We start from the raw sequence: 16,083 nt of genomic DNA on the forward strand, positions 1-16,083 counted from the left end.
AGAAAAATGACAAATTCTCACAAAATATTTGCTAAATTAGTGGAGGTACAAAATGGTGGAATATGTTTTCACAATTTGCAATACAGACAAACACAAATAAATGGGGGATGATCTGCTGCTTGAAACGACCATAGATTTGATTTCCTATAAAGCCCTCCTCTCCCTTCACATTTACTCAACCCTACACACACACACACACACACACACACACACACACCTTCTTTAAAGACAAATGGGGAACATACACGTATTTTCAAAGACCATATGTTGTCTTATGGATGCATGATTTTTTTCATGGTCTAGAAAAGGAAATGTTGGTTTCTATATGGAATGAGTCCCATTGTTTAGTTTTCCTGTGGCCTTAGACAAGAAATTCAGGTTTCTTATTGATAAAATAGAATAATAAATGCCTTCCTTGCTTTGTTGTTACATGAATTGAGATGACATGATAAAGCAGTTCTTAACAACGGCTGGCCATTATTGTTAGAACCTACATATGACATATAAGCCGGGTTAATTTACTCCTAAGTATTCTTTCTCACCATTTTTCTGTTTTTACCAGTTCAAAACCTTGGATCAGGACTTACACATTCATATTAAAGAAAGCAATGATATATGTCATCTTAATGGGTGAAAAATTAAAGAAAATTAAGAAGAAAAGACTTCATGGAACATAAATGGTTTACTCAGAAAAAGAATGGAGATAGATATCCCTGCTGTTTAAGAATCCAAACATTGAAAATTATTTAAACTCTGAAGATAATAATGAGCTCTTCTAATTTATCAAGATGATGACTATATTTTGAACTATCACAGCCCTTAATCATGTTCTAATTAACAGTGTCATTGCATTCAACATGTACTTTTTCTCACCAAGGATGGTGAGTTATTTAGATTTAATGCTTAATATCGAAATAGTGGTCCTTTTCTTTCCACATTCATCTTTTAGTCCATTAAAGAAAAGAATTGGCAACAATGCTTCTGCTGAGAAATCATTTTAATTAATATTGGTTAGGGATATAAATGATTTTTATTAATCAAGTTTGATTAAAGGTTAGCTAGCCACAATATGGCCTATCTGAACACATTAGACATCCTTAGAGTTCAGTTAGCTCATCGGCTGCTGTGTACTAGATGATATTCTTTCTATTTAAACTCAAAATTGGCACTAAGCTTTCTAAAAATTTCATATTGCATTAACTGGGATGATTCAACATTGACAATTGTCTTACTTTTTCTTGTAAATGCAATAACCAAATGACACAGATTAGTGATTTTTGGAAGAAAATATAAAGCTCATTTTAATTATTTGGATTTATTTTACATGTTAACAAGTGTATCTTACATTATTGAGTTTTAATATATGCTTGGCACTTGCTAAGAGAGAAACACTTATCTCATTTAATGCTCATAACAATGTAGTATGCCCTTTTGTTTTCCACATTGTACTAATGAAAAAAGTCAAATTAGACATTTGAAGCTATTTTCTCCAGATTACTCATCAAATAGGTATAAAATACCATCCACATGGGCCATATTTTCTCATTATTTTGCCACCTAAACAATACAGAAAACAAATGAATTTTTATGAGTTCTTCTATGATTCAGTAAAAAAAAAAAAGCTAAAAAGTAATTTTGCTTTAGATACAGAAAATATGAATGAAGACAGTAAAACTTGTGGACAGGACTACATTCGGTAACCCACTAGGTTAATTTTTATTTGTAGCTCAAAACTTCATGGGATATATTTCATCTCTGGATAGATTGATTCCTCTATTCTTTCAACTAAAACTATGCTTACTAATCCCTACTCATGGGCAAGGCATGGTGCTGGACCTACAGAATTGCAAAGAGAAATAAGATGTTGTCCCTCCTGACAGGAATCCTACCATTTATTAAGGTAGAAAGGGTCGAATAACTATTGATAACTATTATCAGCACAGGTCAACTTTCCATGCAATTGGAATGGAAGTGTTCCAGAGTACCTCTTTTCACTTCCACAAGGACATAATCGAGATACCCTCCCTATACAGAAGAGAATTTAGGCCAGGTTACTAAAAGCACTATGCACTATGTTTTAAGTGCAACCAGTGTTTTGAAGCAAATGCAACAATCAAACAGAATTAATAGTTTTTCCTCTTAGGATTGTTCCTACTCGAGCTCCAAAAAAAAAAAAAAAAAAAAAAAAAAGATTTAAAAAAGGATTATTTGATTGACTTGTCCCATTGTAAAGTATGCACCTGCTGTGAAATGAAGCCATGGAGAAAGAAAAAAAAAAGTTGAATAATTTAACTTTTTTATTTGTAAAGATAATCAGGGTTTTTCTGATTACATCTTAACTTCATAAATGTTAAATAACCTATCAGCATCTAGTTGTTGTAAATTATGAAAAGGAGCATTGCAAGGAATATTAACCGACGAAATCCTTGTTCTTTAGTGAACAAGAAAATGTGTTATGGCAGCTTGTCATTGTGCGACTGGTAACTTTGACACCAAATAACAAAACTGCCATTTGCACTTAGGGTAAATTGGTTCACTTGAGCTTCCAAGGCTCCTCTTGCTCTGACATAAATTTATGAACTCGGGAACTAACCAAGTCGTGTGGCCTCCCAGCTGACTCTAACAAATATGCCCATTTCATTTCATTTAGTCATCAGAATACCAGGGGGCCCGGTCGTTTCAGACTCACTGCAGATGGTATAGGGTTTATAGGAACACTAGAGACTTTCATGTCACTGTCCTGTAAATTATGACAGTGGAGGGGGGCCTCTTTCCTAAATGCATGTCAGTATCTGACATGTTCATGGCTTACAGGAGCACTTCCTGGATCCACACCTCATAGGTATATGTAAAGGATATTTATTGCCAATTAATCATGATGTGAAAAATATACATCCCAGGTTCATGCTTTGGCTAGCCATGCTTAAACCGGAACTGAGATCGTGTCTCCATTTGAAACTTGGTGGAAGTGCTGTTTTGTTCCCTGACCCTCCTGACCTTTAGAGAGGAGACATTTCCTCCCTCCGGAAGGATGGAAATTCTGGAAGCAGACCAATAGATACAGACTCAAAACATAGTAAAGGGACCTCAGATGGATTGGAGGAAAGACCACTCTCAATTACTACTGAGAATGAATAACAAGATATCTTCATAGGAATTCAACTTGCTCATATCCAAGTCCACATTAAAAAATAAAAACAAAAACAAAATATTATCCAGTTGTGGTGGCACACACCTATATTCCCGGTGGCTCAGGAGGCTGAAGCAGGAGGATCTCAAGTTTAAAGCCAGCCTCAGCAAAAGCAAGGTGCTAAGCAACTCAGTGAGACCCTGTCTCTAAATCAAATTCAAAAAAAGGCTAGGGATATGGTCAGTGGTTGAGTGCCCTGGGTTCAATTCCAGGTACCAAATGTGTGTGTGTGTGTGTGTGTGTGTGTGTGTGTGTGTGTTTACGCTACACACACACACACACACACTCAGTTATAAAGACAATACACTGAATGTATTGCCTACTTGTAGGCAATAGAAACTTCATTTGAATGGGTTCAGAGGTGTTTGAGGGAACATGGGAACAGTGTCAGTAGTTTTTGTTTTTTATATCATTTTTTTCCACTTCATTTTGGTTTGTAAAGATGTCTGTCACTTATTTAGGACCTTCTCTGTTACAGGAATGTTTTCAAATTCTTTACATATATTTTTAACATAATCTTCACAACTCTCTATGAAGTAGCTAATAGTACCATCATTTTATAGAAGAAGAGATGGGTATTCCTAGAGGTTGCTTAGAATACCAGTGATCAGTCAAAAAATAAGAGAAGTATTTGATCTGTCGGATTCACTCTGGATTGTCTAGTTCAACAACTTGATGGCATATTTTCATAAATATTTTCATAAACTTTTTCATAAGATATACCCTAGGAATAAAGAAGACAGAATGATCATGTAATCCTAGGAGGTTTGAGAATACTCTAACATAGTCACTATAAATTTGCAATTTCCTTGTCTCCCATTTTATCTTACAAATTCATATAATGCAAATTTGGCATTATATTCCATTACATTTGCCTATATCCAAAAAATATATATATTATATAATTTATCATTTGTGATAATGTTTTGCACTATTCTCATGGTGGCTAGAAAGCAATGCACTGTTACATTCCAGGACGGTAGGAAGCGCTGAATGCTAATCTCCATAATGAGTGTGACGTCCAAGTGATTCTTCCTCTCTTCATTTTATCATAAACATACAGGTACAAAGAGCAACCTCTTTTCCCACTGTTCTACAGACCTATCAGGTTTATAATAAGGAGAAGTGCCCAAAATGTGAGGTGGGATGCTGTGACATTCCAGAATACTCCAGACAGAAATTTCCATAAACACCTTCTTGCTGAAAGGTCAAATTGCAAACTGAGAGGGTCCCTGATTCATTCTTCAATCTTTTTTACTACCTCAAAGCAGTACTCTCTGAAGAACATTTTTAGAAGAAGTGGGGGGAAGCCTGATTATATTGCTCTTTATTTTACCTCTAACACAGTTCTTAGGTTTTCCTCACCCATTAATGACCTGAGAGTCTCAAATGGTCTGTATAATCAATTCTCTTCATCCAACTCTCAAACTTCGTTTTAATTATAGCAGCCTTGTTGGGAGCTGTAAAAACATTCCCCATTTTGTCTTGCAGTGGAGAATTAAGCCTTAAAGAATATCTTCTAAATAAGCCCATTATGTGTACTCACTGTACCAATAAAGAGAAAAAATGAATTCAAGATTTTAAAGCATTTAATCTTTATCATGACATCTTTTTTTTTTTTCTTCCTGCATGGAGAAAAAAAATACTATGGGATTCTGAGCAGAAATGTCATGAGCTGAACCAACTTTTTATCCTACATCTAGGGCAGATTATGCACAGCAAATTCATTTTGAGGCAATAGCCAGGGACTAAAACCACGCTGCACTGGGACTACATCATGAGCACAGTACTTTTCAATGCACTGGGGAATCATCATGAACCTTTTCTGCAGTTTACTCTGAGGTGATATCAGAGACTTTCCCTCTACAAGGATCTCACAATTGTCCTAACTACTCACTGTACATATCATGTTCTAGCCTCACACATTTTAGGGAAAAAAAAAAAACTCATACCCAGTTTTTGTGGACAAGGAGAAGTGAGATCCTGTGGATTCCCTTGGCTTAGATAAGCATTTCCCAAATTTTGCCAAAATGGTATTCCAAAAATAGGTGACATTGTTTATGAATATATTTTGACATCAGTCCACAATTATTCACAGTATGTGTTAGGAAGGTTGGTCTTCTGAACTTTAAATATCCACTTTGGACCATTGGTGGTGGGTCCATCATTTGTTTTTTCCTGGCATCTAATCAGTTCCAAGAAAAGAATTCAGGAATCAATGACAGGCTGATAGCTGAAGCTATTAAGACATTCAACAGGGAGTTAAAGTAGGGTGATCTAGATTGAAAATAAATCTTCTCAGTCTGACTTGCCAAATTCAGCACAAACTACTTACTGCCTTTCCCACCGGATACAGTTCATTAGCCCAACAATGATAAAAACCTTCTTCAGAGACCTCTTAATTTGCATCCATCCTACCCAAGATCCTGAGCATCTTCAGTCTATGGTAGCTCTTCCACTCCTCGAACATTGGAGCTATGACGTCAAACAGCAAAGCCACATTTCCTTCTTTATACCGCACCCCTCTTGGTTCTCTGACTCCTGTGCTATGTTCTCATTGTTGATGTCTGTCCCTTCCTTTGCTTCTATCATAAGACTAAGTATAAGGTAAATAAATAGCTAAAGCCATAAGTGTTAAAATCTCCCAGATCAATGAGATAATGTAATAAGAGCCTCCATGATATCCTTTAATCAAAGCTTCTATTCCCTCCTCAAAAAGGTGTGCATGTTGTCATGACTAAATACAACCCAAGAAGGCACTTAATTATACAAATAGATTATGAAGAGGCTAAAATGACTAGACCTCTTTTTTTTTAGGAAGCAATGGTGGAAAATGACAGTTACTGGACCCAAATTTCATATTATATAAGATATAAAAATCTCACTGACAGAGTGGACTGTCCTGACCCAATAATTAACGCACTGAGAATGCTCTAGGTAGACTGTGATTTAGATATTTTATGGGCTATTTGGGCTATTATGTCAAGGATCCACGTCAGACAGGATGCATACACAACACTCTCCAGAAAAAATATTGTCACAAGCAAAACTGGTGGGGTGTTTTTTTATTTACTTTAAGAGTAAGCAAGCCTAGGAATAATATATGACACCATTCCTAATTACCTTGTATTTTTTAAATGAAATGTTCCTTTGCTTTTATTTGCCAATATACTATATCCTCAAATGGGACTATTACAATTTCTGAAAACTAGGTGATGCACATTACCTACTTCTGATATGTATATTCTAGTACTTTCCAACTTGAGTTTTATGCTGCTTTTAATTGCTGTATTAAGCAATCACTCACCTTTCAATTACAAAATTTTAAATATACACTGTTCTTAAAGGACAAATGTTGACCCTTCTGTATAATGAGCATGTATGCTTCTTTCTCTCCCTCTTTCCCTCTCTATGAAGGGATCCTCATCCCCCAAATTCCTGTTGAATACAATGTCTTACTCACAGATGGGAGTTTAACACCTCAGACTTTCTCTGTTGGTCACCATCAATCCACTCTTCTGGATAACTTGGCTCCATTCACACAGTACGAGATAAGGATACAAGCATGTCAACATGGTGAGTTTTTCAGATTCCTGGCCTGGGCCTTTATGAAAAAGTATTTCATAATTTTTTTCATTAAAAAGGAACAAATTCTCAGTTCAAATACAAAGATTAACATTTCATCAGTTATTTGTAGTGGACTGTTTACCCAGAAAAATCAGAGCCAGGCATTGAGTACAGCATTCTGCATTTCTGCACATTAAATCATGAATATTTAAACATATTAAAATGGTAGTTTTGGAAAGTCTTGTTTCATAAGGCCCTTTAAAAGAAAAACACCTAGCTCACACAAAGGAGCCATTGGTAATATAAAACAAAATGGGTTATTACAAAAATTATATAGGAAATGTATTCATCTCTGTTTTATTGAAATTTTATTCAAGAGGAGGGAGGAAGAGGTTATTTAAAAGTTATTTGAGTCATACCCAAATGAATCTTAAGTATTTTACAGGGCTTTCTTAAACCCTGTGTCATGTACCTAAACTGCTACCTGGAGTTTCCTGGCTCAGGCTGCGGCCAGTGAAACCATCATCTGTGTTTTCTTAAGGAACACCTGCCCTGTTCGCATCTTTCCTCAAAATGGATAATTAGTTAAATGTAAACTGAGATTTAGGAGAGAAGAACAAGAATCAAGAGAATTTTTTTTATGTATCTCCATCTTACATTGAGTATAGAGATTGATAGATATATTAATAGATACATATATTAATATACCCAGGCAACCTCAGCAACAGAGCAAATTAGCTTAGCTCTAAGCAACTTAATAAAACCCTGTCTCAAAATAAAAAATAAAGGACCAGGGATGTAGCTCAGGAGTAAAGCACCCCTGGTTTCAATTCCCAGTACCAAAAAAGAAAAAGGAAAGGAATACAATACAATATATGTAGGTCACATATGCACTTCTGAAATTCAAGCAAATTATCACTTTCTGGCTAGAATGACTGCAATAAACTTAAGAAACTTCAGACAAACATATGCTTCATTGCCTATGAATTTTTAAATGAGTGGTTAATTCGTGGATTATCCAAAAATGATTCCCTATTTAAGTGTCAAATTATACAGAGATTTATAGTACTGATCTAAAATATGTATGTAAATATATATACAAAAGTTCAGATTAAAATATTTTTATGATATTCTCACCTTTCTATATATGAATATGAATCTTTCCCTTGCTGGAAAAATTACTAAAGACCTCAATTATTTTTCAAGGAGGTTGTGGAGTTAGCAGTAGGATGTTTGTCAAAACGTCTGAAGCAGCCCCCATGGATCTTGATTCCCCTGTTCTCAAGGCTCTGGGGTCATCTCGTATAGAGGTTAAATGGATGCCACCTAACAAACCAAACGGAATCATCATCAACTACTTAATTCACAGGTAAAGTTGACTATTCCTATTATTTTTAGCTACTTAAGTATGTGTGCTCTTCTAAGTGTTAGAATCAATCACAATTTCTGTTTCAATAAAGGAATGGAAGGACATCCTGGGATTTTTTTTTTTTTTTTTTTTTTTTTTTTTTTTTGGAGCACCTACTGGTGAAGACTAACACTGATACTGGAAATTTTTACACATGATCCCATGGGGAAAAACCACAGCTGCTACTCTATGACAGTTTTATTTGAGATCTGTCTGAAAGCTGAGCCCTCTGAGCCCGAATAAAGTGTTTCCAGAGGAGGAATCAGAATGAGAATTCCACCAGAATGAAAAGAAGAAGAAGGAGAAGGAGAAGGAGAAGAAATAAAAGGAATGGGAAAGAGAGTAAAGGAGAGATCAGGTAGAGACAGAAGAAGAGAGGGAGGCTGGGAAAAAGGGGAGGAAGAGGGATAGAGAGGAAGAAAGAATGAGGAGGAGAAAGAGGGAGAGAATGAAGCCGGGAGGCTTACTGAGAGCTTGGCATCCCCAGCTCAGTGTATGGCCAACACCACTCCAAAAGCTAGGCATGCGCATTAGGCAGACAGCCTCCCCCCCACCTCCCGCAGTCTCACCCACCCTCCCTCTTTGGTCCTCCAACCTGGGCACTCAACGAAACTAACCTGGGCACTTCAGTCTCCTCCTTCAACTTCGGTATTGAAACCCTTTTTGGTTCATATCTATCCTCCATGATGAACTAAGTAAGGGTTTGTAGGAAAACTGAGGAAGGAGAACGTACTATTGCATTTCTGGTTATGTAAATGACATTACCGAAAATGAGCCAGCCAAATTTCTTCTCAGCAAACAGTAATTTGAAGAATAATATTTCTGATTCAAATACACACGAACATGTAAAAATGGCTAATGTGAATTTACATTTTACGCTAAGCACATCAGTGCAGGCTCTCAAATGCCCAGCCTCTTGAAATAGTTTTCTTTCATCTACTTAATGCTAATTGTATGAGAAAAGCACATCAAATTCCTATTCTGAATAAAGGGAAATAAAGTATCTGTTAGAGACCAGGACGTGGCTTCACTCTGTTGGTTTTGTAAATAAAGCTCCTGATTACAGTCACTATTCCATGGCAGCTCCAGAGAAGGAAAACAGGAAATATAATGCAGAAAGCCCGCTTCAATGAAAAATACTGTAAATTGAATTTGACAGCATTTGATGGCATTTGATTATTCTAGTCACAGCCAAACAATGATATAAAGAGTAATATGAAACAGAATGTGTTACTGCCTAGCAGACTCAAAAGCAATAAACCTTCCTCCAATGTGACACAATCACTTCACAATCATAATTGTAGCCTGTTTGATACCTCTGAGTACAGCAGAAGGGCACTGACTGACATAGATACATTTTGTTTTTTATTTAAAGTGAAATGAAAATGGCGCACTGGGGCTCCAGATACAATCGTTATATTCACCTACATAGGCATGAATCACTAGGCAGTTATTTCAGCTGAAGTTTAAATGTGCTTAGACAACAACAATATCAAATTTTTCTTAGATAGCTGCAGAAAAAATCAGAAATTTGTAAGGACAGAAATAGAATGTAGACACATCGTTCTTTTTCATTCTGAGACTACAGAGGGCCCCTCGTATAGTTAGAGCCACAAGCCTGCAGTATTTCTGAGGAGGTTATGGCATGTAATTTCTGCTTCATCATTTGCCTGCTCTTTCTTCTATCACCACCAAAGGAAATGCATTTAACTCAAACCAAAGACAAGGTTTGGCCTATGCAGATATTTTCATTAAATCGCAGGGAATAAACTTGCCAATCTCATTTGAAAGTGCTTGTCACTCTGTACTCCCCTCCTCCGGTTATTTTCCCTTCTGTAATTCCATTGTTTAAATATTGCTTCTACATATCATCCTGTTAAAAATTGTCTACCCAAATTAAGAGAGATGTTCAAGACTTTTAAAACAAAAGAAAACAACTTATTTAGAACAAATAATGCAACTGCTCCTCGGGGTTAGTTTACCTGTTCATTTAGGCTACTTTTTGACTATGTGTAAGTCACAAGAAAGATTTTCTACAAAGTTTTTTGAAAAAGAATAGGGACAACATTTAAGTTACTGTTTTGCAATCGACAAAATACATATAGACAGGCCACCTTAGACATCTGCTGCCTCCTCTCAGGTGAGTTAATTTAATATAAAAATGATTCTTCACGATGCCCCATTATCTTATATGTTCAACCATCTAAAAGGTAAAATTTTCAAGACTTCTGTCTACAAAATCCATTAAAGATATTATCTTAGGAATTTACAAAACACGTAATAAAATTATCTCCTTCCCCTAGGATCTTCCATTTTAATCATAATGCAGTTGCATTGGGGTTTATGTTTTCATAAGGCTTCTCTTTAAATAAATAAAAAAATTTGAATAATGTGCATTAAAAGACAAAAATTATATAATCACCCTGCATATATTGTAAAATAGAAAAAAAACATATGAACCTTCCTTCTGAGTATTTAGAAGATTTTAAATCATAAAATCTAGATGGTTCTGAAGGATGATGATACGGAAGGATATCCAAGCAAGGAACTGAAAATAACTGTTCAATGGATAATTAAGCAGACTGAATTGACTAAGAAAAGGTGAGCATTGACTCAAAGGTAAAGGAATTTTGGTACAATTCAATTTAAGTTGTATATTTTCCTAATATAAAAAGGGATATTGAGATAGAGAGACAAATACATATATGTATAGACCTACTGAGACAAACACCAAAACTATAAGACCTGATCCCTATTACCAGTGATCTTCATTATGGTAAAAGATGAAAAACAAGCTAAATAAGCAAATCAAAAACTGCAATATAATGTGAGAACTATAAATAGTCACCCCCAAAATTACAGGAGACAGCATTTCTCTTGCTCTGGAATATTCAGGGAAGATTTCATGAAGTCTACATTACTGGGATGAGAACTTCCAAAACAAAAATTTAGTATCTATTTAGGTTACTAAAAAAATACACTTATTGGGAAAAGAATATTTAGGAATATAGAAGATTACAAAGGTTATTATACCTCTTTATGACTTACCCATGACATATATATTTCCCATCAATAGATATAAACACTCTTCATTTAACACCAATGTTTTATATTTACATTTTCCTTTACATAAACAGAATCTTACTACCCCTACTGTTCTAATGAAATATTTTTTTGTGTGTGGATTTGCCTATGCTCTTATATGCTAAGGAAAATCTCACTTTTGTGATCATACTAAAAATAATACATCAAGCTGAATAAGTGGCTCATGCTTGTAATCCTAGCTATTTTAGGAGGCTGAGGCAGGAGATAGCAAATTCAAGGGCAGCCTGGGCAACTTAGCAAGACCCTGTTTCAAAATAAAAATGTCAAAAGTACTAGGGGTACAGAGTGCTGAAATTATCGTGTAGTAGTGGAGCTCAGTGATAGAGTGCTTGCTTAGCATATTTGAGGCTCGGGGTTCAATCTCTAATACTGGAAAAACAAACAAAATGAGATAATGCCAGGTGTTCATTTTTAAAAAAACTATCTAATTTGTCAACTTTACTTCATAAATCACTAATTTCATATGCCAACCATTCAAAATCCTCATGTGCCATCTACTTCATTTCAGAATTTTGTATTATGTTTAGTTTATGGTATATAGAATTTTAACAAGCAAAGCCTAACAGCGAAGACATTTCAGATGAAAAAAACATAGAATAAGCAAAATTTCCAGTAGTAATAGCCTAGGGTTGAAGTAACGGTCAGGTTTGACTAAAGCCTGTACTGCTCATTGGGAAAATTTACATTCATTCAATGATTTTGGAAGGTTTTAAATATGAGGCTAAGGAATTTAGGATGCTATTTAAAGTCAGTGAGAGCCATTGAAAGTTTAGGGGGAAAATTAAGAAGCAATATGATACAGTGGAAAGGGCATGGGATTTGTGTTCAAGTCATGTGGATTCTGCCACTTGTTAGTTATGTAACCTAACTCGCTATCTTATATTCCATATATATATATATATATATATATATATATATATATATATATATAAAGCTATGTTGATAAACATCAGAGATAATTAGCCTCTCAGAATTTTGTAGGAATTAAATGAAATAATACATGTAAAAGTACTGTGTTAAGTTTGAAGCATAATATAATACCCTAGATGTGTTGTCCAAAGCTTTGCTTTAGGAAGCCAAATTTGGCAGTTGTAGATTGTGTTAGTGAACGTTTCTTTGCTGTGACCAAAATACCTGAAGAACAACTTGGAGGAAAATGTTTATCTGGGGCTTATAGTTTTAGAGGTTCAGTCCATGGTCAACTGACTCCATTGCTCTGGGACAAGGGTAAGGCAGAGCATCAAGGCTAAGAGTATAATGGGAGAGCACTGCTCAGCTCATAGTGGCTGGGTTGCAGAGAGAGAAAGTGAAAGCAGCCATGGGGAAAATGAACCATTCAAGAGCATGCCCTCAGAGACCCATCTCCTCTAGCCATGCCCCGCCTGCCTATAGTTACTACCCAGTTAGTTCACTCAAACTTGAATAGACGGCTTTTTCTTTCCCCTACCCTTCTCCTCCCTGATCTTCTGATTTTCTTTTCCCTAAACTTCTCCTCCCTGTACTTTTCCCCCTCCCTGGTCTCCTCCTCTGGGCTCTTCTTTCCTCGTTTCTGATGCAACATGCCCCACATTACATCATTCCCTACAGTTTAGTTGTCATAAATCCGTTTATTTTATTCCTGTCTTGCAGGTTCTTTATTTCTGCTTTTGAAAAACCAGGCTCTACCTCAGAGCAAAGCCTGTCCAAGGAAGGGACATGACCTTTGTTTTTAGAAAAACCCACAGAGCACTCTTAGGCACATTCCCACCCTGCTAACTTGTTTATCTACAAATAACAGGAGAGATCTGCTGGGCCACGTGTCCCTGACTCAGTCAGGCTAGGTGGGGACCCCTAGCAACTCCCTAGCAGCCACCAATCAGCATGAGACAGGGAAATACCTGGGATGCCAGATGACCCTCCCAGTAGTTTATGGTATTGGGAAACCATGTAGTTCAGCAGGAACACCCCTCTTGGCATAAACCAATCAGTTCAAATGAATCCCCCTCTTGTAGTAACCAATCATCATACCCAACTTGTTCCCTCCAGTGAATGTGCTAATCATGTTTTAGAGTTGTTTTTTGATTTTCACTCAGTGTGTAATGATTTGCTAAGAGATGCTATGATGTATGTGGGGGTCCCTGCCTTCTCCAAAGAATGTATAAAACTGCTGCAAACCCTGGGCTTGGGCTCCTTAGTATCACCAGTTGCTGTGTGTGCGCAGAGGACCCAGCTACCTCACAATAGACACCTCTTTGCTGCTTACATTGGTCTTGGTCTCTGGTGGTCTTTGGGGGGGTCCAGATTTCGAGCATAAAACCTCCCTTCTCCTCTCTCCCCTTTTCCCTATCTAAAGCTCATCTATTTTTCCCATGCTCCCCCCACCCCATCCCCATTATAAATCATCATCCTTTTATCAGACAACACATTCTGCATTTGAATTTTTAGGGTCTGCTTACTTCATTCAGCATTTTATTCTCCAACTTCATCCATTTACTTGCAAATGCCAGGATTTTTTTTCTCCTTTAATGGTGAGTGATATTCCATTGTGTATATATGCCACATTTTCTTCATCCATTCATCTAATGAAGGGTATATCTAGGTTGGTTCCACAATTTAGCTCTTGTGAATTGTGCTGCTGTAAACATTGATGTGGCTGTGTCCTTGTAGTATGCTACTTCTAAGGCCTTTGGGTATAAACCCAGGAGTGGGATACCTAAATCCAATGGTGGTTCCATTATGAGTTTTCCAAGGAAACTCCATACTGCTTTCCATATTGGCTACACCAGTTTTCAGTCCCACAAGCAATGTGTGAAGGTGCCTTTTTCCCCCACTTCCTTGCGAAAAATTATTGTTGTTTTTATCCTTAAGAGCTGCCAGAGATGTTGAGCATTTTTTCATATATTTGTTGATTGATTGTATATCATTTTCTGAGAAATGTCTGTTCAGTTCTTTGGCCTATTTATTCATTGGGATATGTGGTTTTTTTTTGGTATTAAGAGTTTTGAGTTATATATATATATATATATATATATATATATATATATATCTGCTCTATCTGATTTGTTTGTGGTAAAAAATTCCACCTATTCTCTAGGCTTTCTGTTCACCTCACTTATTGTTTCTTTTGCTGCGAAGAAGCTTTTTAGTTGGAATCCATCTGATTTATTGATTCTTGATTTTATTTCTTGCACTATAGCAGTCTTATTATGGAAGGTGGGGCCTAATCTCACATGATGAAGATTGGAGCCTACTTTTTCTTCTGTTAGACCCAAGGTCTCTGACTTAATTCCTAGGTCCTAGTTCCACTCTGGATTGAGTTTTGTGCATGGTGAGAGACTGGGGTTTTAATTTCATTTTGTTGCCTATGGATTTCCAGTTTTCCCAGCACCGTTTGTTGAAGAGGCTATCTTTTCTCCAAAGTATGTTTTGGGCACCTTTGTCTGATAGAAGATAATTGTAATTTAGTGGGTTAGTCTCCGTGTCCTCTATTCTGTACCATTGGTCTACCAGTCTGTTTATATACACAAGGGAATGTTACTCAGCAATAAAAGAGAATACCATCATGGCATTTGCAGGTAAATGGATGGAGATGGAGGAGATGATGCTGAGTGAAGTCAGCCCATCCCAAACAAACGAATGCCAAGTGTTTTCTCTGATATAAGGAGTCTGGGATGGGGAGCATGGGAGGAAGAGATGAACTCTAGATAGGGGAGAGGAGTGGGAAGGGAAGGGAGGGGTCAGGGGGTTAGAAATGATGGTGGAATGTGATGGACATAATTATCCAAAGTACATGTATTAAAACATAAGTTGGTGTGAATATACTTTATCTACAACCAGAGTTGTGAAAAATTGTGCTCTATACGTATAATATGAATCGTAATGCATTCTGCTGTCATATATAAAAAATTTAATAATTAAAATAAAATAAAATTGATAGAATACAGAGAATAGTGGTTACCAGAGCCCTGGAAGGGCATAGGGGAGGGAACATGGCAAGAGGATGGTTAATAGGTATGGGGGGGGCCCTTGGATAAGAGAAATGACTTACTTTTAGGATTCCACAGCCTGGTAGGATCGCTGTGATTGACAACAATATTAAATATTTCAAAATACCTGATTGGGGGTGTATCTCAGTGGTAGAATAATTGCTGAGTATGTACCATTCCCTGGGTGCAATCCTCAGTACTGGAAGGGGAAAACCTGATAGGGTTTTGAACGTTCCCAAAACAAAGGAGTGATACATGTGTGAGTGACATATATGCCAATTACCCTGATCCGATCATTACACTTGGGACACAAGTATTAATATGCCACACTGAAAACAACCCAATAAGATCAATGCACCCATTCACACTACGGGACAAATGGCAAAGTACCCCTTAATGTGTTCTGATGAAAGAGAAACAAAACGAGACTTTGGGAGGAAAGACCTGGGTTCTTGACAGTAATCCTTTGTTTCTGTCTTTCTTTTTTTTTTTTTTTTTGGTACAGGGAATTCAACACAGGGGCACTCAACCACTAAGTCACATCCCCAGCCATATTTTGTATTATATATATTATTTTGAGACAGGGTCTCACAGAGTTGCTTAGTGCCTCTCCAAGTTGCTGAGGCAGGCTTTGAACTCATGATCTTCCTGTCTCAGCCTCCAGAGCGGCTGGGCTATCATCCTCTTTTTTATTTTAGTAGTCATTTTACCTACAGAGGCCTCAAGCCCATATTAGCAAACTTAGGTCAATTTTATCTGTTCCCTGTATTTCGCAGTAATGTTGGGGAACTCATGATTGTAGGGGTACAGAAACACTGAAGACCTTTAGTTATTTTTGTCTTCACACT

The 16,083-nt window shown here is 36.6% G+C and overlaps 1 protein-coding gene across 1 annotated transcript in view; it reads left to right on the forward strand.

The window, feature by feature from the left end:
• USH2A (usherin) overlaps positions 1–16,083 on the forward strand; it is a gene marked incomplete at its 3' end in the record, with an annotated part of 798,897 nt that overhangs the window by 664,431 nt on the left and 118,383 nt on the right. The window contains exons 59-60 of the mRNA XM_081297837.1: positions 6,608–6,766; positions 7,964–8,126. Of these exons, the coding sequence (XP_081153963.1) occupies positions 6,608–6,766; positions 7,964–8,126 (322 nt within the window). The remainder of the gene's footprint in view (positions 1–6,607; positions 6,767–7,963; positions 8,127–16,083) is intronic.

The sequence above is a fragment of the Spermophilus citellus genome (genome assembly GCF_964194105.1).
Source record: "Spermophilus citellus genome assembly, chromosome: 6".
NCBI classification, from domain to species: domain Eukaryota; kingdom Metazoa; phylum Chordata; class Mammalia; order Rodentia; family Sciuridae; genus Spermophilus; species Spermophilus citellus.